The sequence below is a fragment of the Tyto alba genome, unplaced genomic scaffold (assembly GCF_018691265.1).
Source record: "Tyto alba isolate M040663 unplaced genomic scaffold, T.alba_DEE_v4.0 Super-Scaffold_100000100052, whole genome shotgun sequence".
NCBI classification, from domain to species: Eukaryota; Metazoa; Chordata; class Aves; order Strigiformes; family Tytonidae; genus Tyto; species Tyto alba.
The window spans coordinates 36495-58973 of record NW_024881264.1 but is presented as its reverse complement, the minus strand read 5'-3'; the positions used below and the strand labels follow the sequence as shown (position 1 = coordinate 58973).

Genomic DNA, 22479 nt, shown 5'->3' with positions numbered 1-22479 from the left:
AATTTTGGTAGGTATTTCACTGCTTTTTATAGTGATAAGCTCAAACTGAGGTCAGATGACATGAAATAGTTCTCTTGTTCTCTGTCACTCGAAAACCAAACCCAAACCCCCAAACCCCCAGCTCCCACAAACCCAACTCAAATTACGTTGCACTAAGGTGGGATTTAAAATTGTGAAACACATCCGAGAGTGTGCTGAGTTTTGGGGTTTGGTGCTTTTATGATAGAGCCTGCGAAGAGGTGATGGTTATAAAATGAAATGACTTTGAACTGAAGCTCAAAGCACAGCACCTCGATTGCGCTAGAGATGAAGTTCTAGACGCAGTAATTATTTTTTTAAAAAGTCTGTAAGTGATCTGGTGAGGAAGATGGGCACTGAGATCTGTCTTTCCAGATACTGCTGTTTAAAAACTGTAAACTGGTCATAACGTAACTGTGAGCGTATGGAAGCTTGTCAAATGTTGGTTGTTTCTGCAGATGGTACGTGCTTGCTGAACTCCGGAGTTGTCCATATGACTTGCACCAGCTTCCAGAAGGAGGTGATCATTTACCGAATCTTTATTGAGAATGTGAAGAGATGGACCTTTTCCAAGTTTTCTCCTGCACTGCTTTCACTGTCAGAGATGGGTTTATGCTCGTCCTGCCCATCCACACGCATAATTGCAGTTGTACCCTGCCAGTTTTATGCAAATGAGAATGTTTTCAGTCTGCTCTTGGAACTGTAAAGTGAGCACTGCCTCCTGATGAAGCGCGATCCGAGACTGAACGTCTAGAAGGGAATACAACGTTGCTCTAGGAGCAAGAACAAAAGCGTTCCTAAGAAGAAAGCTGTTTCTTCTTCTATTACCCTTCAGTCGCACTGCCTGTGTAGTCTTGAGTTAGGGTTTTGATCCCTGGTCTGCTTGAAAAGGAGGACAGAATGGAGAAAGTGAAAAACTGTGTTTGAGAAGTATTTGAGAAGAAATTTTTTTTTTTTTTTCCCGACCCTGGCCAAATTCTAACTTCCAAGCCAGGGCACAGCTTGTGGCAAATAATTTTGAATTAAGTTTCAGCTCACTACGTATTGCCAACATAAATCAGCCTCTGCACAGAGAGGCTTATAAAGGCTCATGCAAAGCGTGATTTGAAGTTGTGTGTTAGTTTTAGCTTGTACAGAAAGTAATTTGTGTCAGTGTTCAGGGAAAAAGAAAGGCCCGTGTTTTGACAGAGAAGGGAGAAAATACTTAAGCATTGCAAGGGCCAATATTTTGTTTTACAGGATTTTTTTTAGAAACTGTAACTGCTAGTTTGGCTGCCGTCCTTACGACTCTACGTAGTAATGCTTACTCGGATTGCTAACGCAAAGCATATTGCTGATGTGAGCTTCCCGAGAGTCTAAGTGAACAATTATCCTATTTCTCTTAGTGGTTAGCCAGACCCTTAGTGACTGAATAATACTGCTGTCTTAATCTGTAGTTTTTGATTGACGTTTCAGACCTTGAATTTTTTGAAGAAATCTGGTCCTTTAATACGTGAAGCCATTCATGATAGCTGCAAGAGGTGTCTTGCAGCTGGCTGGCTGTCTCCCAGGCCAGCTGATGTCCAGCCACCCAGTTTGGGTCAGGTGAGTGCCTATGAGGGAATCAAGGGGGAAATACATCCATCTTGCCTGACAGGGCTGTAGAGGCACAAGACGTGGTAACCTGATGTTCCCATTATTTGCGAGTTGCACTGAGCTGCAGGTGTTGGCTTTAGTCAGCAGAAGTGATAGTACTCTTAGATCCAAACTAGGGAGTTTGACGGGGAACAGCCCTGATAGGCCTGTCTCTAGAGACCCGTCTATAAATTCTGTGCCACAGATACGCGCAAGGAAGCGTGCAGGCCGTGCTGGTCATGCACAACACAAAGCATCTTTGCCTCAGACCCCCCGTGGCCCCCGTCGGTGTCTCCGAGCGTTGGGCTCAGTGCAGCAGCTGACGACGGGGGGGTCTCACTGGGATGCGAGCTGTTGCAAACATCAGCTGGCTGCACCAGACATGATCACCTGCTCCCAAGGAAGTGGGCTGTGGTAAACAATTACTGCTGCCAGCTCCAGTACAGCCGGCACGTCGTCCCGTAACTTCATGAATGACTTGCTGCTGTTCTGTGCAGTGCACTCGCTGTAATTAGTTAACTGCTTTACGCTTTTTATTCATCAGAATGATCGCCATCCTCGCTTCAGAGAGGGGGCATGTGCCAGAAAGTCTGAATTACGCCCATATCGGAAGATCCTTCCTAGAGTTCAAAGGCAGCTGGCTGCAGAGAGAGCCAGGCCTTACCATTTGCCTTCGTCGGCCTTAAGAGGAGGTAATTTTTAGCGCGGGGAATACAGCGGTCAAGAAACGCTCACTTTGATAACACAAGGCTGATAGGTTTTCCCTTGTGCTTTACAGTTGCGAGACCAAAGCCAGTATCAAGATCAACAAAACCAGCCAATCAGGATATTGGGTATCATAGCAACTTTCATGAGTAATGTGTTATCCAGAATTGGAGCAGCATGGGCAGGAAATGAGCAGAAAACCATTTCCTCACGATATGATAGGTAAGCAGCCTTTTCACAAAGTTCAGTTTTGAGCTACGTGTGTGGAGAGGAATAGCGAAAAATCCATTTGGATTATGTTAGTATTCTGGAAGGAAGGTGTACCTGAATAAACTTTGATTGGCTTTTTTGTAATCAGTTCATCCAAAGTAATATTTGGAGAGAGACTTTTTCGGCTATGATAATCTTATTTAGGCCAAGACCTATACTGACACGATGGTAAATGTGTTTTCAAGAATTTAAGACAGCTGAAACTAGAACTGTGGTTGCCACCAAGCTCTCGGTGTACTGCTTTTGAGACACTTGGTTATGTGGCCAAACAGGGATCTTTGACCGCTTCCTGCCCAGTGTCTGCTTCGTTTCTGCCTTTCCTTCTTAACATCGGGCGGAATTGTAACGAGCGGAAAAGAGGCTGGTGGTTGTCAGATGATTTTCCTTCAGGGGCGATGGTCAAATAAACCTGAATTCCGGTATGTTTGGACTTCAGGGGAGTGAAAGTCAGTTACCTTTCCCTGTTTGTTCTAGTGCTAGAGTTGCAGAGCCACCAGCCGTACCTCGTCCTCTCCCTGAGGCAGAGTTGCGCAGTGCGGTTGTTGGGACACTGGTCACAAGATTTTCACAAAAATCTTCCAAGTATAGTAGATCTAGAGAGTGAATATTTCAAAATGGTGTTGCTTTTCTTATGTCTGTGTATATGTATGTGTGTGTGTGCGTGTGTATATACTTTCTGTGTTTGCAAAGTGCTCTGTTTGCATTTAGTTTTGTATCTGGTAAAGAAAAGGGCAATTTAAGGACACAACTCGGTGGAGAATTTGAAGTGGTCCCAGCATTGAAATGCAGGTGAATTTCTCTTTGACGTGAGAATTACATCCCTTGGTCAACTTAAAATGGGATTTCTCTTCCCTAAGAGGCAGTGATTTAGGAAATCAAGCTTGAAATGTACAGAAGTAACTAAGAAAAAAGGAAAAGGCGGTAACTTGTGCGTGGACCTGATACACCCCCCCAACAGTGAGGGCTCACCTCTATTCTCGTTCCTTGAATGTCTTTCTTACATCTCATCTCAAGATTTCTTGAACGCCGCGTGATTTTCTTCCTTAGTTTATTTATGTTCATATTTTAAATTGGGTATCTTAACAGGTTGCTGGGTTTGGTGGAGTCCTGTCCCTTCATGTTCTGCAGCACAGGTGGTAGCTGGCAGTCACCATTGTTACAAAAGAATTCTTCAAGAACACCAGAGTTCAATTTGCTACAGACTCCTCTTGTGGTTAAGGTTTGTATTTGGAAAAACAGTAAGAACCGACCAAACAAATGGCCTGTAAACTTTGTTTAAAATGAAACCACCAAAATGTTTGACACAAACACTGCTGGATTCAAACTGTGTCAAATTTTCAGAGCATGTGGGGTGGTTGTACATACAGTCCTTTTGGAAGCAGGAAGTTGGGAAAAGCCTTGAAGAGGGCAAGTTTAGTTCTAAGCTAATTGCAGTAGGCACGTTGTCCCATAACTTCATGAACTGTGCAGAACAAAGGAAGTTAAAATTGGGCTTTTCAATATGCTTAGACCCTTAAAGATGCAGTTTGTGGCTTAACCATCTCGTTATGCAAGCGCTCAGCAGCTCTGCACAGTTTGACTTGCATAGCCACCAGCAAGAACGTGCATGCTTCAGTTTCTTAATCCGGTGAAGTGAGTGACAGCTAAGTGATGTCCGTTAAGGGATGTCAGTCTCTGTCCAACTCAGTGATGGCTTTTGGCAGCAATTGTACTGGTTAATTGTTTGCGCTAAACTGTGTGTCCATTCAGTGCCTTCAAACTCTTCTCCTGTAAGGAAGTAACAACATTTGACCTGTCTTCTTGGTGCGGGTCTCTTTGCCTTTGCCTGCCTGAACAAAGTAGTTGTGATCTCTCTGAATGACAGCCTTTTTCTTCTCATTGAATATTGTCCCTCTCATTGAGCTAGTTTCCTTCTCCCCCTTTCAAACCCTTTCCATACTGTAAATTCTTCTTCCGAGCCGAGGTAAGAAGACCTGGATGCTTCTAGGTGAAGATGTGTAGGTATTTGTACAGCAGCCCCTTAATTTGGTGTAGCGCGCGGATGGATTCATCAGTGAAGCAATAAGCTCTCGCTGTTGCTTTGCTGATTGCCATTTTGCATGGCAGTGTGTTCAGTGGCAGTAGCTGGGGTAACATTTGAAGTGGTACGCCTTTTAGAGAGCAGAGTAGGAATTGCAAAAATTACTGGGAAGGGAGAGAACAATGCAGAAATCAAGACGCCATATCCTTGTTTCCTCAGGAAATTAATTTGAAAAATCACATTTTAGTTGGTGTTGGTGGGAAAAACCAACCAACCAACCAACCAACCAACCAACAATACCAAAAGAAAACCAAAAATCCACAAGATCCTGGGGGGTTTTATCGTTAAGATTTTCATACCTTTGGAGAAAGAGCAGTGCAGAGGTTAACTTTGTCCCTGCCTCTGCAACCTCAGTCTGTAATTGAAACTAATGCTTTGGAGAAGTGGAGTCTTCCGTTTTGAAGGTACGAATTGGTTTTCAATTAAATATTTTCTTTCTTTTCATAGAAAGCTGAAGTTTTGGCCACATCTGCTTCTGGTTTTCCCGGCTTTACTCCTCGGTCTATCCTCAGATCCAGCGTTCGCAGCACACCCCAGGCAACTCCCTCTGCGTTTCCAGGAGAATCAGTTACTCCTCCTCCCAGAGCAAACAACACAGAGTGTCTTTCAAGGAAGGGAACTCAGATGAGAAATGGACTGTTGGGGTAAGCTGGGCTGTAGTTAGTGGATTTTACAGTCAAAGGCTTTCTAGTCTGTTATTTGGTTTAGAATTTTGGACAGTTTGCCAGAACTCCTTATATGAGACCTGGACCTGCGATCAAGAATGGCAGGCTTGAATTTGGTCCAAAAAGGTTCCGCTAGACCTTCTGTAACATCACCCGTCGGCAGGCAGATATTCAAAATGCATGTCGGTGTCCTTGGCGGTTTCGCTCAAGCGTTGTTAGGAGCTGTGGTTGTTCCAAATTGCTAGCTCAGCTTCCCGCGATGCCTTTTCAAGCGGTGGTATGGCAGGAAGGTGAGGAATACAGCTCGAGCCATTGTTTGGGCTTGTTAAGGTTTGTGCATCTGAAAGCAGCAGAAGTCATGAGCTGCATTTACTTTTGATCTCTCTTTCTGCGAGGCTGAGTTTGCTTAACTTACGGTAAAAACAGACTCGGGATGAAGAGAGCTGGTCTGTCGCCTGTTCTCTAGCCCCAAAGTTCTGGGGTTTGCTTCTTGCCTCGCACCGGGCGTAGCATTCATACTGCTGTCAAACGAAGTTGGTCCACCTGCTAGTTGCCCCCTTCTACTCGGCCTTTGGTCCCGTCGGTTGGATTCCCTGACCCAGCTCGTTAGGCAGTTGCGGAAGGACCGTGCCAAGACCAGGGGCAGAACAGGGCCGTGTGCTCGTGTCTACATGTCGGAGCTCTCCGCAGGGTACAAACAAGTTGTCAGGATCTGGTTTTGTTACACCTCTTACTGCCTGTTGTAAGGGGTTCCTCAAAGGTAACAAGAGGCGTATCGGAATAAGGTTCTGCTGAGTGCCAGAACTGTTTTAACTGACAGTTGTCGGTTCTGTTACTGATCTAGTCTGCCTTCCACTTTGCTAAAATTACCGGTGAAGTTGGCGTGTGCTGATGGGTAGAACTTGCTGCTGTTCTGTGCAGTGCACTCGCTGTAATTAGTTAACTGCTTTACGCTTTTTATTCATCAGAATGATCTCCATCCTCGCTTCAGAGAGGGGGCATGTGCCAGAAAGTCTGAATTACGCCCATATCGGAAGATCCTTCCTAGAGTTCAAAGGCAGCTGGCTGCAGAGAGAGCCAGGCCTTACCATTTGCCTTCGTCGGCCTTAAGAGGAGGTAATTTTTAGCGCGGGGAATACAGCGGTCAAGAAACGCTCACTTTGATAACACAAGGCTGATAGGTTTTCCCTTGTGCTTTACAGTTGCGAGACCAAAGCCAGTATCAAGAGCAAGAAAACCAGCCAATTCAGGATATCTGGATATCATAGCAACTTTCATGAGTAATGTGTTATCCAGAATTGGAGCAGCATGGGCAGGAAATGAGCAGAAAACCTTTTCCTCACGATATGATAGGTAAGCAGCCTTTTCACAAAGTTCAGTTTTGAGCTACGTGTGTGGAGAGGAATAGCGAAAAATCCATTTGGATTATGTTAGTATTCTGGAAGGAAGGTGTACCTGAATAAACTTTGATTGGCTTTTTTGTAATCAGTTCATCCAAAGTAATATTTGGAGAGAGAGTTTTTCGGCTATGATAATCTTATTTAGGCCAAGACCTATACTGACACGATGGTAAATGTGTTTTCAAGAATTTAAGACAGCTGAAACTAGAACTGTGGTTGCCACCAAGCTCTCGGTGTACTGCTTTTGAGACACTTGGTTATGTGGCCAAACAGGGATCTTTGACCGCTTCCTGCCCAGTGTCTGCTTCGTTTCTGCCTTTCCTTCTTAACATCGGGCGGAATTGTAACGAGCGGAAAAGAGGCTGGTGGTTGTCAGATGATTTTCCTTCAGGGGCGATGGTCAAATAAACCTGAATTCCGGTATGTTTGGACTTCAGGGGAGTGAAAGTCAGTTACCTTTCCCTGTTTGTTCTAGTGCTAGAGTTGCAGAGCCACCAGCCGTACCTCGTCCTCTCCCTGAGGCAGAGTTGCGCAGTGCGGTTGTTGGGACACTGGTCACAAGATTTTCACAAAAATCTTCCAGGTATAGTAGATCTAGAGAGTGAATATTTCAAAATGGTGTTGCTTTTCTTATGTCTGTGTATATGTATGTGTGTGTGTGCGTGTGTGTATATACTTTCTGTGTTTGCAAAGTGCTCTGTTTGCATTTAGTTTTGTATCTGGTAAAGAAAAGGGCAATTTAAGGACACAACTCGGTGGAGAATTTGAAGTGGTCCCAGCATTGAAATGCAGGTGAATTTCTCTTTGACGTGAGAATTACATCCCTTGGTCAACTTAAAATGGGATTTCTCTTCCCTAAGAGGCAGTGATTTAGGAAATCAAGCTTGAAATGTACAGAAGTAACTAAGAAAAAAGGAAAAGGCGGTAACTTGTGCGTGGACCTGATACATCCCCCCAACAGTGAGGGCTCACCTCTATTTCTCGTTCCTTGAATGTCTTTCTTACATCTCATCTCAAGATTTCTTGAACGCCGCGTGATTTTCTTCCTTAGTTTATTTATGTTCATATTTTAAATTGGGTATCTTAACAGGTTGCTGGGTTTGGTGGATCGTCCTGTCCCTTCATGTTCTGCAGCACAGGGTGGTAGCTGGCAGTCACCATTGTTACAAAAGAATTCTTCAAGAGCACCAGAGTTCAATTTGCTACAGACTCCTCTTGTGGTTAAGGTTTGTATTTGGAAAAACAGTAAGAACCGACCAAACAAATGGCCTGTAAACTTTGTTTAAAATGAAACCACCAAAATGTTTGACACAAACACTGCTGGATTCAAACTGTGTCAAATTTTCAGAGCATGTGGGGTGGTTGTACATACAGTCCTTTTGGAAGCAGGAAGTTGGGAAAAGCCTTGAAGAGGGCAAGTTTAGTTCTAAGCTAATTGCAGTAGGCACGTTGTCCCATAACTTCATGAACTGTGCAGAACAAAGGAAGTTAAAATTGGGCTTTTCAATATGCTTAGACCCTTAAAGATGCAGTTTGTGGCTTAACCATCTCGTTATGCAAGCGCTCAGCAGCTCTGCACAGTTTGACTTGCATAGCCACCAGCAAGAACGTGCATGCTTCAGTTTCTTAATCCGGTGAAGTGAGTGACAGCTAAGTGATGTCCGTTAAGGGATGTCAGTCTCTGTCCAACTCAGTGATGGCTTTTGGCAGCAATTGTACTGGTTAATTGTTTGCGTTAAACTGTGTGTCCATTCAGTGCCTTCAAACTCTTCTCCTGTAAGGAAGTAACAACATTTGACCTGTCTTCTTGGTGCGGGTCTCTTTGCCTTTGCCTGCCTGAACAAAGTAGTTGTGATCTCTCTGAATGACAGCCTTTTTCTTCTCATTGAATATCGTCCCTCTCATTGAGCTAGTTTCCTTCTCCCCCTTTCAAACCCTTTCCATACTGTAAATTCTTCTTCCGAGCCGAGGTAAGAAGACCTGGATGCTTCTAGGTGAAGATGTGTAGGTATTTGTACAGCAGCCCCTTAATTTGGTGTAGCGCGCGGATGGATTCATCAGTGAAGCAATAAGCTCTCGCTGTTGCTTTGCTGATTGCCATTTTGCATGGCAGTGTGTTCAGTGGCAGTAGCTGGGGTAACATTTGAAGTGGTACGCCTTTTAGAGAGCAGAGTAGGAATTGCAAAAATTACTGGGAAGGGAGAGAACAATGCAGAAATCAAGACGCCATATCCTTGTTTCCTCAGGAAATTAATTTGAAAAATCACATTTTAGTTGGTGTTGGTGGGAAAAACCAACCAACCAACCAACCAACCAACCAACATACCAAAAGAAAACCAAAAATCCACAAGATCCTGGGGGGTTTTATCGTTAAGATTTTCATACCTTTGGAGAAAGAGCAGTGCAGAGGTTAACTTTGTCCTCCCTGCCTCTGCAACCTCAGTCTGTAATTGAAACTAATGCTTTGGAGAAGTGGAGTCTTCCGTTTTGAAGGTACGAATTGGTTTTCAATTAAATATTTTTCTTTCTTTTCATAGAAAGCTGAAGTTTTGGCCACATCTGCTTCTGGTTTTCCCGGCTTTACTCCTCAGTCTATTCTCAGATCCAGCGTTCGCAGCACACCCCAGGCAACTCCCTCTGCGTTTCCAGGAGAATCAGTTACTCCTCCTCCCAGAGCAAACAAACACAGAGTGTCTTTCAAGGAAGGGAACTCAGATGAGAAATGGACTGTTGGGGTAAGCTGGGCTGTAGTTAGTGGATTTTACAGTCAAAGGCTTTCTAGTCTGTTATTTGGTTTAGAATTTTGGACAGTTTGCCAGAACTCCTTATATTGAGACCTGGACCTGCGATCAAGAATGGCAGGCTTGAATTTGGTCCAAAAAGGTTCCGCTAGACCTTCTGTAACATCACCCGTCGGCAGGCAGATATTCAAAATGCATGTCGGTGTCCTTGGCGGTTTCGCTCAAGCGTTGTTAGGAGCTGTGGTTGTTCCAAATTGCTAGCTCAGCTTCCCGCGATGCCTTTTCAAGCGGTGGTATGGCAGGAAGGTGAGGAATACAGCTCGAGCCATTGTTTGGGCTTGTTAAGGTTTGTGCATCTGAAAGCAGCAGAAGTCATGAGCTGCATTTACTTTTGATCTCTCTTTCTGCGAGGCTGAGTTTGCTTAACTTACGGTAAAAACAGACTCGGGATGAAGAGAGCTGGTCTGTCGCCTGTTCTCTAGCCCCAAAGTTCTGGGGTTTGCTTCTTGCCTCGCACCGGGCGTAGCATTCATACTGCTGTCAAACGAAGTTGGTCCACCTGCTAGTTGCCCCCTTCTACTCGGCCTTTGGTCCCGTCGGTTGGATTCCCTGACCCAGCTCGTTAGGCAGTTGCGGAAGGACCGTGCCAAGACCAGGGGCAGAACAGGGCCGTGTGCTCGTGTCTACATGTCGGAGCTCTCCGCAGGGTACAAACAAGTTGTCAGGATCTGGTTTTGTTACACCTCTTACTGCCTGTTGTAAGGGGTTCCTCAAAGGTAACAAGAGGCGTATCGGAATAAGGTTCTGCTGAGTGCCAGAACTGTTTTAACTGACAGTTGTCGGTTCTGTTACTGATCTAGTCTGCCTTCCACTTTGCTAAAATTACCGGGTGAAGTTGGCGTGTGCTGATGGGTAGAACTTGCTGCTGTTCTGTGCAGTGCACTCGCTGTAATTAGTTAACTGCTTTACGCTTTTTATTCATCAGAATGATCGCCATCCTCGCTTCAGAGAGGGGGCATGTGCCAGAAAGTCTGAATTACGCCCATATCGGAAGATCCTTCCTAGAGTTCAAAGGCAGCTGGCTGCAGAGAGAGCCAGGCCTTACCATTTGCCTTCGTCGGCCTTAAGAGGAGGTAATTTTTAGCGCGGGGAATACAGCGGTCAAGAAACGCTCACTTTGATAACACAAGGCTGATAGGTTTTCCCTTGTGCTTTACAGTTGCGAGACCAAAGCCAGTATCAAGAGCAAGAAAACCAGCCAATTCAGGATATCTGGATATCATAGCAACTTTCATGAGTAATGTGTTATCCAGAATTGGAGCAGCATGGGCAGGAAATGAGCAGAAAACCTTTTCCTCACGATATGATAGGTAAGCAGCCTTTTCACAAAGTTCAGTTTTGAGCTACGTGTGTGGAGAGGAATAGCGAAAAATCCATTTGGATTATGTTAGTATTCTGGAAGGAAGGTGTACCTGAATAAACTTTGATTGGCTTTTTTGTAATCAGTTCATCCAAAGTAATATTTGGAGAGAGACTTTTTCGGCTATGATAATCTTATTTAGGCCAAGACCTATACTGACACGATGGTAAATGTGTTTTCAAGAATTTAAGACAGCTGAAACTAGAACTGTGGTTGCCACCAAGCTCTCGGTGTACTGCTTTTGAGACACTTGGTTATGTGGCCAAACAGGGATCTTTGACCGCTTCCTGCCCAGTGTCTGCTTCGTTTCTGCCTTTCCTTCTTAACATCGGGCGGAATTGTAACGAGCGGAAAAGAGGCTGGTGGTTGTCAGATGATTTTCCTTCAGGGGCGATGGTCAAATAAACCTGAATTCCGGTATGTTTGGACTTCAGGGGAGTGAAAGTCAGTTACCTTTCCCTGTTTGTTCTAGTGCTAGAGCTGCAGAGCCACCAGCCGTACCTCGTCCTCTCCCTGAGGCAGAGTTGCAGTGTGGTTTTTGGGACACTAGGGACACAAATATCAGTATATGTTGGGGGGGTTTTTTGTCTTCCCTTTACAAAAACCACCTGCATGTTATTGACTGTGAGGTTTTGTTGGCTTTTTTTTTTGTATTTTAATAAAGGTAACCAACGATGATATAGCACTGCCTGGGGATTCATGGGAGCATCATCATGGAATGGCGGAGGATGCATCGTCTGAGACTAGAGATAAGGCAACTGTGCTTACTCTGAGCAATCCTGAGGAGGATCGTGCTGAAGTGGAAGCGTTTTCAAAAAGCATACCTGGAGATGGTTTGGAGAAAATGGATGTCAGCAAAGAAAACAGCAACTTCTCTGCCCGTTCAGACCAAACTACTTTGGAGTATCACGATGCAAAATCACCTGGCGGTTTTTCATCTGTTCCCATGTGCCGAATCGCAAATAGCTTAGCTGTTGATTTCTGGTGGCGAAAAAACAAGCTACAGGCAGCAGCCAGCCCGTGTTTTCTCATGAGTTGATAGGCAGTGCTTTTCACCTCTTAGTCTAGGCCAATCTGAAAATACTATGAAATTGTAGACTCTCAAGTAAGAAGGTAGCAGTTTTTTCTTATTTTGTTGGTACTTTTGTCTTCTGTGCAAAACTTGCAGGTTTCCAATCCAGGAATGCTTTTTTTTTTCTCGGCAAAGTAGTCCAGGTAACGAGTCTCTTGGATGTGCTTGGAGATAAATGTTCTGTGGTTCCTGTTGAATTCAAGCCGTTCCTAAAATAAAATGTGTTTTTCAAAGCCCTCTGCCGTGTGGATGACCAGTATGCGAGGGAGAGGGAAAAATGCAAGTTACAGTTACCGACGTGTCCGTTGGTTCAGGTCGCTTCCTCCTTGGCTGTGTATCCCCTGGCATAGTTTAAGAGCAGGCTTATCCCACAGCAGTCCTTGCTGTGGTGTGCCTTGCTGTTCAACTTGGCTTAAATGCAGACAAAAGCAGGAGCTATCGCTGGGTGACCGATCGCTTGCCTTTTGGTGCTACAACCGTATTTTCAGTACACAGAGAAGGGTGCAGGGAAGTAGTGTGTGATTTCTGTGAGCACCAACAGCACAAGCATATGTGGCCCTCAGAATCCAGGGCGCTGGAAGGCCTTTACGTTTCATCTAGCCTAGTGGTCTCGTAGTGGCTTCCGAAAGGGCGAGAACGGTATGCTCGTCTCAGCCGGATCCAACAGCTATGCAGGCCAGGTAAGATTTTACTCAAAGAACCAACTACAAGCAGTTGTAGCTAATACACGGTCGTAGACTGCTCATTTAGTTTATCTCCCATTATTAACGTTCATGTAAGCGTACTGCAGGTGACTGGCACGGGTCGGTTTACTGGTTGGAAGCCTTACCTAGCTTTTGCCTACGCTCCCGTCATCCCGGAACTCGGTATTACTTTCAAGCACGTTTGCAAATCTTGATTCAACCTGTTAGTGGGGGCACGCGTCCCGGGCAGCAGTGCTTGTGTATGCGTTTGCTTGCTCATCTGTGAAGAGGATGCACTCGATCGTTGTTTAGAGCGAGGTGTTGTGTGATCTGGCCCAAGGAGCGCTGGAGAACGCCTGGCAAGGTTATAACGCTGCTCTGCTGGCGTACGGGCAGGCCGGCTCGGGAAGAGCTGTTGGACGATCGGCTGCGCTGCAAACAGAGGCCCGGTGCCCGTTGTGTGCAAAGAGCTCTTCAAAGCCACCCAGCATTGGGAAAAGTACAAGCAGTGCCAGGTGGGATTAGCGCAAAGTGTCACTTCTTTCCAAGACCTTTCCAGGCGGTACTTTAAAAGGCTGGGTTACTCTCAAATCGGAAAAATGGGAACCGTGACTCTGGAGCAGCTTCCGGTACAAGACAGAGTGGATCCTCTAAAATACTGTGGGAAACAAAGTTGAGGTAGTACAGCTGGATTTACAGATGGGTATGCATGAGAAAGTCTTTCCAGCACCTCGGTAAGGAAAATTAATGCCGCCTTCTATACAGCTTCATAGGGTACAGAAGCTTTACAGTGCCGCGCCTCTCCGCTACAGCAGAGGCCAAGTTTTCAGCCATGCAGTACAGCTTTTGTAGCTGCTGGATGCTCCCACTCCATCAGCATCCTGCGCTGGTTGTCCAGCGGATTCGAGCACTGCTGGAAGCAGAAAGCTTCACGCCCGTGCAGCAGGGCCGTCTGTCTGTGAGAGTACTGCCCTGGTTACTGAGGGCTGCTTGCGATTTACTCCTGTGTTCCTTCCCCTTCAGAAAGTGCTTTGTCCTCCCAAACCAGCCTCCCCCGCTGTGTGCCAGCAGGAACGACGCAGGGATGCCGTTTGTGAACGTGTTTCTGTGGAAACTCATTCCTTCCCATCTCGCTTGCCGTACCAATGTGGAAATGAAATCCCTATCTGTAGTCGAGTGTTGGAGAATGGCTCAGAGACAAGGGTCCTGAGCCCACCGAGCAATTGTACGATCAGAGCCTGCTCTAGCTGCTGATGCTGGGCCTCACTAGGGTTTGCTTGCAGCTGCTCGCAGCTGCTGATACCTGAGGAATGTCAAGGACACTTCAGCCTTGTGTACCGTGGTGTGTCGAAAACAGGTTGAGAGGAATTAGGAATAGTGGTCTAAGAAACCTAGTGTTATGATAACGGTGGTCTGAGAAACATTGTGTTACGGTACTGTTGTGTATCGAAAACAAGTAAACAGGAATCAGAAATAGTAGCGTGAGAAACTTAGTGTTATGAGAAACTTGTGCTGTAAGCTAACTGCAAGTAGGTGGACCGTGAGAATACGACCCTTAGAGCTTAAGCCAATCAGCTAGTGACTAGTAGGCATAATTAGTAGAAGGATTATAAAAGGCTGTAATGAAAATCAATAAACTGAAGCACACTTTATCACTCATACTGAGTCGGCTACGTTCTTCCTCCTTGGCCTGAGTCCTCGGCTCGCCCAGCCCGGCAGTCGAGTTACTCCTATTACGCACAGTTCTTGGACAGAGGAAAAAAAGCATGTCGTGGCTCTTTATTTTTACGTTTGATTTTGAACCATAGCCTTGCTGCTACTGACTGACCAGATTTTGTTTTGAAGTCAGCAGATTGAGGCCTCCTCTCCGGCTTGTTGCGATTCAAGCTCGCGAGTGACACCGCGGGCGTGCTGTCACTCCGGGGGTTCCCACGCACGCCCTTCGTTTACAGAGCCCCAGGAGGTCAGCATGGCCTCAAGCCCAGCTATCTTCTGTGCCCCCACCCTGGGCTCCCTCCCTCACCGCTGGCTGAGACACCCGGTCTTCCCAGAGACGGGTTTTCCTCCTGCTCACTGGCTAGCCCACCCTCGAGTCTGCCAGCAGTTTAGTCCCCGCTGTACTAAAAAGATGTGGGCAGGCTGGAGAGGGTCCAGAAAAGGGCCACAAAGATGATCAAAGGACTGGGAAGCCTGCCAAGTGAGGAAGGGCCGAGAGAAGGGACTGACAAGTACAAATGCAAAATACCAAAGGTGTTAATTTTCAGATACATTCCTTGAGGATTTCAACGGGTGGCTTTAACTACTTGACCGGAATCGGGCGGGTTGGTCTTCCTCTGCTCGGTACTTTTACTGAAGGAAAGGGCGGTGACTGTGACTTCTCGGCAGTTTTCAGTCTTCTGCTGGACCTTTGCTTAAGTCCTCTTGCGTTTCTCTTCCAGGGAGCCATGGCCTGGCGTGGCAGGCGTGTGGTCCTCAACTCCAGGCGGTGAGCTCTGTGACAGGAGCGCGGCTCTCTGCGTACCGTTTCCAGGGAGCAAATAAACAGCCTCCCACTGTGCGTGTGGTAAAGGAGTTTTCCTGGCAGAAGAGAACTGGGCTGCTGGTTGGCTTGGAAGAAGCAGAGGGAAGCGTTCTCTGTCTGTACGACCTGTGGATTTGTGGTCAGTCCAGAAAGTTCTGCAGCGTGACGATTGCTGCCGGTCGTGTGTGCAGCTTGTGTTGTGAAACTGCTCACGTTGTTCACGGGTGGTGGCAAATCGTTATCCAGGAACAGAAAGAGCAGAAATGGAGCGTGTCATTGCATAAATGGAATAGTCTGTTCTCTGTCCCTTAAACGCATGAACTGTTATCTGTGGCAGGGAGTAGATTGTATGTTTCCCACTTTACACGTGGTGGTGGTCTGAAAGGAAAAGCAGCATTTCACTGTCCTCAGTTTCACGAAGCTCAGCTTGAAGTTAGTCTGTCTGGTAATTAAGAATGCATTAACAGACATTTTTTACCTTCAGGTTATTGAAGATAGTGTGGGTACGGCAGAAACCTCAGAAGCAGCTCCTGAAACATCGCCGTGTAGTGAGCTCCATCCACCAGGCAATCTTCAACACAGCTGTGCTGCTTCAGAGCAACAGATTGAACGTGAATTGCCAGCTAGTGACGATGGTGAATGTGATGCAGCTGAGGGACACCGAGAGCTCTTTATATCTCAGAGTCATTTTCAGAGCTTCAAAAACCTGGGAAACTGTTTTGTGAAACTGCTTAACAGCCTTCTCCTCACGTATCTTTTTCTGTTTTACTGATCACTTCTGAAATCAAACCCGAAAGTTTGCCCTGTCACTTCAAGGCTCTTAGAACAAGTTAACCTTGAGACTCAGTGAGTGCTGGGACATGTTCTTTTTTCAGTAACATAGGAACGAATCGGTAAAGCTGAACTTGTCTTCCATTCCACTAGACGAGCAGCTATCTGTTCATATCATACTGACGTGCTAAATACATCTTTTCAGGGTTTAAGAAGCGGTTAACAACCACGCAGCCGCTCGGCCTCCCTCCCCCACCTGGGAATGGGGGAGGGAATTGGAGGGGCAAAGGGAGACTTGCAGGTTGAGATAGAAACAGTTTACTAATGGTAATAAAATAAAACGGTGACAGTAATAGAAATTAGAAACGGGCAATGCACCGTGCAGTTGCTCACCACCCGCTGACCGACACCCAGCCCGTTCCCGGCTAGCGATCCCGAAATACTAAGACCCCGCGATTGCAATCCCGGAAGCGAGAGAGAGCCCCTTCCCGCCCACCCCTCCTTTACATAGCGAGCGTGATGTTACATGACGTGGAATAGCCCGTTGGCCAGTCCGGGCCCGGTGCTTCAGCCGTGTCCCATCCCTGCTTCTTTTGTGCCTGCGCAAAGGCAGGACATAGGGATTTGGAGAGTCCTTGAAAGCTCAGTGTGCTGGCAGCATTCTTCTCGCTCCCGAAAAGGAACATGAACTCAATTCCAGCCCGAACCAGGACAAAGGTCACTAGATTCCAGAAGGCAAAGGCTCCCTTAATCACCTGTGACGGGAGTGGAAGATGAAACCAGGAGGCATCAAGTAGAGTATGGCATCACTGCTAGAACACACACAAGGGGACAACTGAGTGGAAGTCCAGGCATTCCCTCGGAAGGCACTCATCAACTGCTGCAGACAGACAGACCGGTTCTGTTTGAATGTCTCCTGGGAGAAGTACCAAGCGAACAAAAGGAGCACCTGAGACTTGTAGACTTGAAACGGGAGGAAATACTCGAGATGAGCAAATACCTGTGATGCCTGTTCCTCCTAGGAGAGGTAGGAAGCCTAAACTGACTAATTCAGAAAAAGTAGAAAGCAGCCATTCTGATGGACAAGCGTTGTCCGTCAGCAGGCTGCCCATAGCTGTTACTCCAAGAGGAGGATTAAGGAGAGCAGAGGAAGCTGCTTCTGAAGTCTCGCAAGAGGCTAGCGAGGAAAGTTCTCCTGCTGAAGGTAGCATTATTGCTTCTGCTCCTTCCAAAAGGACTAGAGGAAGAAAAAGTTGAGCAGGAGGTCAAGAAGCTGGCCAGAGTGCCACCGATCAGAAGATTAAACAGGCAGTCAGTCCCAGCAGAAGTGCAAGAAAACCGAAACTCATTGATTGACAATTTACTGGCAGTATTGTCAAGGATCAGGAGGGGCTGCCTAGTGACCAACTCCTCTTACCTGTGCCAACTAAAAGAGGCAGAAGGAGGAAGAGGAGTTCATCAGAAGTTTTGGAAAATTCTGCCCTTGATCTGTCTAAATCATCGCTTCCTCGGGCAGGATTTAAACTTCCTGTCACTCCTAGAAGACGCGCGAGGAAGGGGGCACAAATTTTCTTGGCAGGCAAAGAATCTGCCTGTACTCAGGAAGGCATACGTGCAGGTGGGAGAGTGGAAATCCTTGGTTCTCCTAGGGGCAGAAGAAGAGTTCCACATGCCAAGCCAGAAAAAACGGATACTCGTGAGCAAGAACTTCCACAGGCAAATGAGGAATCAGCCACACCCGGGAGTCTGGTTTGCCAATTGACGGGGTTAACACAAAGGACACAGACACCAAGTTAAAGAAATAGGCTTATTTTACCTTAAAGCAGCAGAAAGAATAAGCAAGGTAATGCACCTAGACATTACTGTTTAAAGCAGCAGAAAGAATAAGCAAGGTAATGCACCTAGTCGTTACTACATAAAGCTGGCTATAGTGATTAAGAAAGATCCATCACCAATTGCCCTCATACTTTACCATCACCCCGACCCGTGCATCAGCTGGGGAGCCCCGTCACAGCGAAGGATCAGAGAGCCTTTCCCAGAAATTGGGAAGTCCTACGCAGTGTGTCCACTCGTAGGTGAGGTCTCCGTCTGTGCTGTGAGAGGGTCTGGCTTTTATACAGTTTAACAAACAAGTCTAAACGAAATGCACAGGAGATACCTGGTAGATTGACATGCCTCACTCAGGCGTGTCCGGATCTGGCCAGGATCCGGGCACGTCTGAGGAGTTTCTGTTTTTCTTTACATTTGGGATTTATAGTTACTTCCTATTGTTTACTTACAGTTCCCAGGGATTGTTCCCAGGGTTGCATTTTCATGCTGATAAGGTGCTGGTTGCTTCATTCTGCTGCTAAGATGCTGATTGCTGGTGGGGGAATGCACTCAGAAGTCAACTTTGGTTTGAGGCCTATTGTTTGGGCCTTTTCTGTTTCAGAGTCCAGTAAGGAGAGCCCGTCGGGGCAGAAAGAGACGATCGTTATTGAAGGAGAGCACAGGGGAGGAGGCCTTCTGCCGAGGACCTGATGGCAGTCCTTTGCTGCTTGAAGACATAAACCTGTCAGGACGTGATGAAGGATCAAGAACTTCAACAGATCCTGTTTCAAGAACCAGATCCTGCAGAACTGCCATGCATCAGAAACGGCCTGTTGAGGAAAAGGAGTCCTTCCTTTTCTCTCCTCCTCTCACAAAGCTGACAAAGAAATTTAAAGGTGGGTGCGCTACGATTATACCCAAAACAGGGCGTATTTATTGCTGTTTTGCAAACCAGAGAAGACAGACCGTGAGGACGGCTTTAGGTATTGTAAGGAATGTAACCGTGCAAAATCAAAAATCCTGCAAGAGGCCATTCATCTTTTTTCTGAACTCTGTATGAGTGGGTGGCTAGTTGAGGTGGAAACAGATGAGGGGACTGCTCTGAGTAGAGTGAAATGAAATTTACGCTGAATTTTTGTTAGGAGCTCATTTTCTCTCAGTTTCAAAGCCCGAAGGGTATCTGTTATATGTATGTTTATGATATGTGCTTATATACGTTTTATAGATATGTATTTTATATATATATATATATATGATAGCCATCCTTTCCCCCCAGTGGGGAAACAAAGGAGACACGCTTCCAAGTTCCGTTCAGTTTTTAACTTAAAATGAGCTGCATCTTGCCACAAACTACACAGCTGTTTAATTAATTAGGTGATAGTTTCTCATGGGCATATACTTTGCTAGGGAGGTTATTGTGCATAGGCTTCTTTTGATTAGAGTGCGTGGTAAAAAAAAGTTAGGCTTTGCTGGTGTGGCGTTGTTTCCCTCGCGTGGGGAGAACATACTTAAATCTGTAGGAGAGAGTCACCAAAAACCCAGGCCTGTTGCCCGTGTTGCAGATGTCCCCGCAGTTCAGCTTGTCAGGTTGCTGTTTGTAAAAGTATGTTTCAGCATTCGGGATTGAACAGCTGTCTGGCCAGGGTGCTGGGCAGCCTGCCCTGGCGGACCCTGCTTGAGCAGGGGGGCTGGGCCGGGTGACCTCCAGAGATTCTGGAAGGCCTTTGTCTTCAGTGGTGATGCTGTGATTCTGGAATCTGTGATGCGAGGGGCAAGCGGTGAGATGTCACTGGGGGGTGGCGCGCTGGAGGTGTCCTGCTGACTACGGTCTCCCTCTGCCAGGAAGGCTGCGTGTGTGTTCTGTGCTGAGGCACTCAGCACCTACGTCCGTCTGTCCAGGTACACCAAGCGGTGTGAAAAAGAGCATCATTTCAGAACTGACGTCGGGAGCTTTTGCAAACTCTGCCGTGTTAGGCAGGGACTGCACCCCTTGGATGACAGCGGAGTTTTGTCAGGGAATAGCCACAGGAGGTAGCTGGGTAAACTGGCTCTAGCGTCAAGTTCTGGGGTGGTTTGGCTTGTTTTTTCATTTAAAGGGAAGTCAAAGCTGTGGGCTGCATCAGCTCCGGGATCTTCTCTGCTGGGGGTTGTTGGGCTAGAGAGCTGAAACTCTTTCTTCTTCTCACCTGCTGCTGTAGATTCGTGCTTATGGAGCAGCCGCACAGACTCTGCAGGAGAATCTGTAGGCTGCGCTTGAGTGAGATAAGCCTGATTGTAGAATTCCGAGGCAGACGGTCTCCGATATGCTCGTGGCCTTTTAGAGTAAAACTCCTGTTTTGGTCTGAGTGGAGAGGTGATACCCCGGTGGGTCACGCTGCCACGCGGAGGGACTTTGACAGGCTGGAGAAATGGGCTGACGGGAACCTCAGGCAGTTCAACAAGGGGAAAGGCCAAGTCCTGCACCTGGGGAGGAACAACCCCATGCACCAGCATGTGTTGGGGGCTGCCCAGCTGGAAAGAGGCTTGGCAGAGAGACCCTGGGAGCCTGCTGGGCACCAAGCTGACCGTGAGGCAGAAGTGGCCCCCGTGCAGAGAAGGCTCTTGGTGTCCTGGGCTGCGTAAGGCGGAGCTTTGCCAGCGGGTGGAGGGAGGTGAGGGCTTTTGACTCTCTGGAGCCCCCGGATGCAGTGCAAAAGGCTGTCCCGCTGTTTACTTTGAAACGCTGACAAGCACCAAAAAGCAAATGCAGCAAAACTGCTGCAAAGAAGTTGTCCCAGTTGGAACTTGATCTGTGCTAGCTGTGAATGCTGGCAGAGTGGTCAGGCTGGCTGGCTGCAGCAGCGTCCTGCGATACTGGCTTTGCCATTGGCAACGCTTTTTTCAACGTGTTGACTTGTGCTTAGTGCAGGCCCCTGACTTACACTTCCTGCCTTTCCCACACTCCTTGGTTTTGCTCTGGCAGAAGATACTGGACATATTCTCAACCCGAGTGCTTGTGACTGGACATGTAGTGGATTCCAGTGCACAGGCTTCAGAGCATGAACTTTCTTACGGTGCCATTTTCAATAGCGCAGAGAACTTGCAGAACGTAGTAACTTGGAGTAGTTTGCATTCCCATGTGTATGGAATATCTCTTGTTTAGCCACCTATTTAACCCTGTAAATCAGTTCAGCTCTCAAGTTTTGCCACCAGCACCTCTGTTTTGACATAGTGAAATACGAACTCCTTGTGGAGCACCTGTAGAAGTGTGGACACCGTCTGAAGGGCCTAGAAATTTCTGTAGTAGACTGCAGGGATGTGATGAGGGCAGGCAGTAGGAAGGAAGGGACTGGAATAAGGAATACGAGGATCTCAGAACAGGAAAATATCAGTGTTTTAAAGTGCTGTGTTCTGTTTCCATCGTAAGTGTATGGGAAACTACTTTCTGAATGATGAACTGTGGAAGTCTGTATTGCTTGCAATGTGAAATACGATTTTTCTCAGCTCGCATCTTATTAGCCTATGTGAGCAGACGTGAACTCAGGGTATTGGGTTTTTTCCTGTTATTTATCTTGTCCATACGTCTGTGTCACTTTTTGTTTGTGATCCCACAGGCATCAGAGAAGGGAAAGGATTCTCGCTTTGCTCTGCTGTGAGATTGAAAACTGTCCCGAGTGCCGCTTTTTTAAGGGAAAGAACTACAGGTGATGTACAGGAGATGATTCGCTGCATCCCGATGGAACTTGTGTCAATCTCAAAAATAGTTAGGGCTGACGTGGGTCATTTTTTTTTTTTTTTTTTCTTTACAGTGAAGAGTGCGAGACCTGATGGCTCGGGTAACGAGCAGTCTGCTGCAGTTTCCCGAGGTGACTGTTCAGGCACTTGGGGAAGATGAGACAACCCTAGATTCTGTGCTGAGCGGGAAGTTTTCTGGAGGTGAGCATTTTCCTTTAAATTTGGTCTTGGTGCAAAGATGTTATTGCCTGGAGGTTACCTGAAGCACCGGGGCACCGTAGCAACTGTGTCAGGTTGGTGCTGTTAAGATGCGTCGGGTTTGCCGAGAACAGAAAGGATGTTTTAACTATTAAACGTGTTCATATTAAAACGTTAGTGTAGCTCAGCTTTGAAACTACAGCAGCCTGCACCCATCTTGTGCCATCAGAACAATTTCCGTAAGCGTTGCTGGGTCGGTGGCCCTCCTCAAATTCTAATTCAGTAAGAGGCAGTTTTCCAAAAAGTAATAGTGTTGTTTGGGGCCGTATTGATTTGTACCAGCTCAATCTCTGTGACCGTCACATGCCGAAATGTTACAGAGGCAAACCCCCCTGGTTTTACTTTTCTAGTGTGAATAAAAACAGAAGGAGGGGGAGAAGGCTGTTGAGCGCTGCATCCGTATTTCCCAAGAATCTGACAGGACGCAGATGAGTACCCAGTGAGAGTTGCTGAAAGTGGCTGAGCAGATTAGGTCATTGACTTTCTAGGTGATCTGAAAGTAGAGCTGGGTGCCTGCCCGGATGCCTGGGCTTCTGTTTAGACCAGCTAGAGTCCACCTGCCTGACTGGAAGTGCAGTGGTTGAGTTGAGTTACTCCTTGCTTTGAGTTTGAGGAAGTTCAGTGAAACAGCACGTGTTAAATTCTTCCTGTGCTCAGCACGTGTAACAGTTTGAGTTTACTCATGTGGTGCCCATTTTAAGATAAATTCTTGCTGAAGTCTAAATCCCTGCCCAAAGT

General features: G+C 46.7%; 1 protein-coding gene and 2 pseudogenes across 1 annotated transcript; all 3 read left to right on the top strand.

Moving 5' to 3' along the window:
* The window catches only part of LOC122154324, a 52725-nt pseudogene extending 50259 nt beyond the window's left edge, over window positions 1-2466 (top strand).
* Window positions 2467-6231: 3765 nt separating this feature from the next.
* Window positions 6232-12222, top strand: LOC122154311 (protein ELYS-like). The gene is made up of 8 exons (XM_042801768.1): window positions 6232-6468; window positions 6555-6705; window positions 7228-7335; window positions 7843-7978; window positions 9290-9487; window positions 10479-10626; window positions 10713-10863; window positions 11578-12222. Exons 2-8 carry the CDS (start codon window positions 6629-6631, stop codon window positions 11579-11581), a joined length of 822 nt encoding a protein of 273 aa, XP_042657702.1. The 5' UTR covers window positions 6232-6468; window positions 6555-6628; the 3' UTR covers window positions 11582-12222.
* Window positions 12223-14351: 2129 nt separating this feature from the next.
* On the top strand, window positions 14352-17745 carry LOC122154310 (annotated as a pseudogene).
* Window positions 17746-22479: the final 4734 nt, after the last annotated feature.

What these genes read in the sequence shown, in the direction of transcription:
- LOC122154311 (XM_042801768.1), top strand. Translation starts at nt 6,629, where the DNA reads ATGAGTAATGTGTTATCCAGAATTGGAGCAGCATGGGCAGGAAATGAG. An exon ending in TTTTCCTCACGATATGATAG is followed by an intron (nt 6,706 to 7,227) that starts GTAAGCAGCCTT and finishes TGTTTGTTCTAG; the next exon opens with TGCTAGAGTTGCAGAGCCAC. An exon ending in TTCGTCGGCCTTAAGAGGAG is followed by an intron (nt 10,627 to 10,712) that starts GTAATTTTTAGC and finishes TGTGCTTTACAG; the next exon opens with TTGCGAGACCAAAGCCAGTA.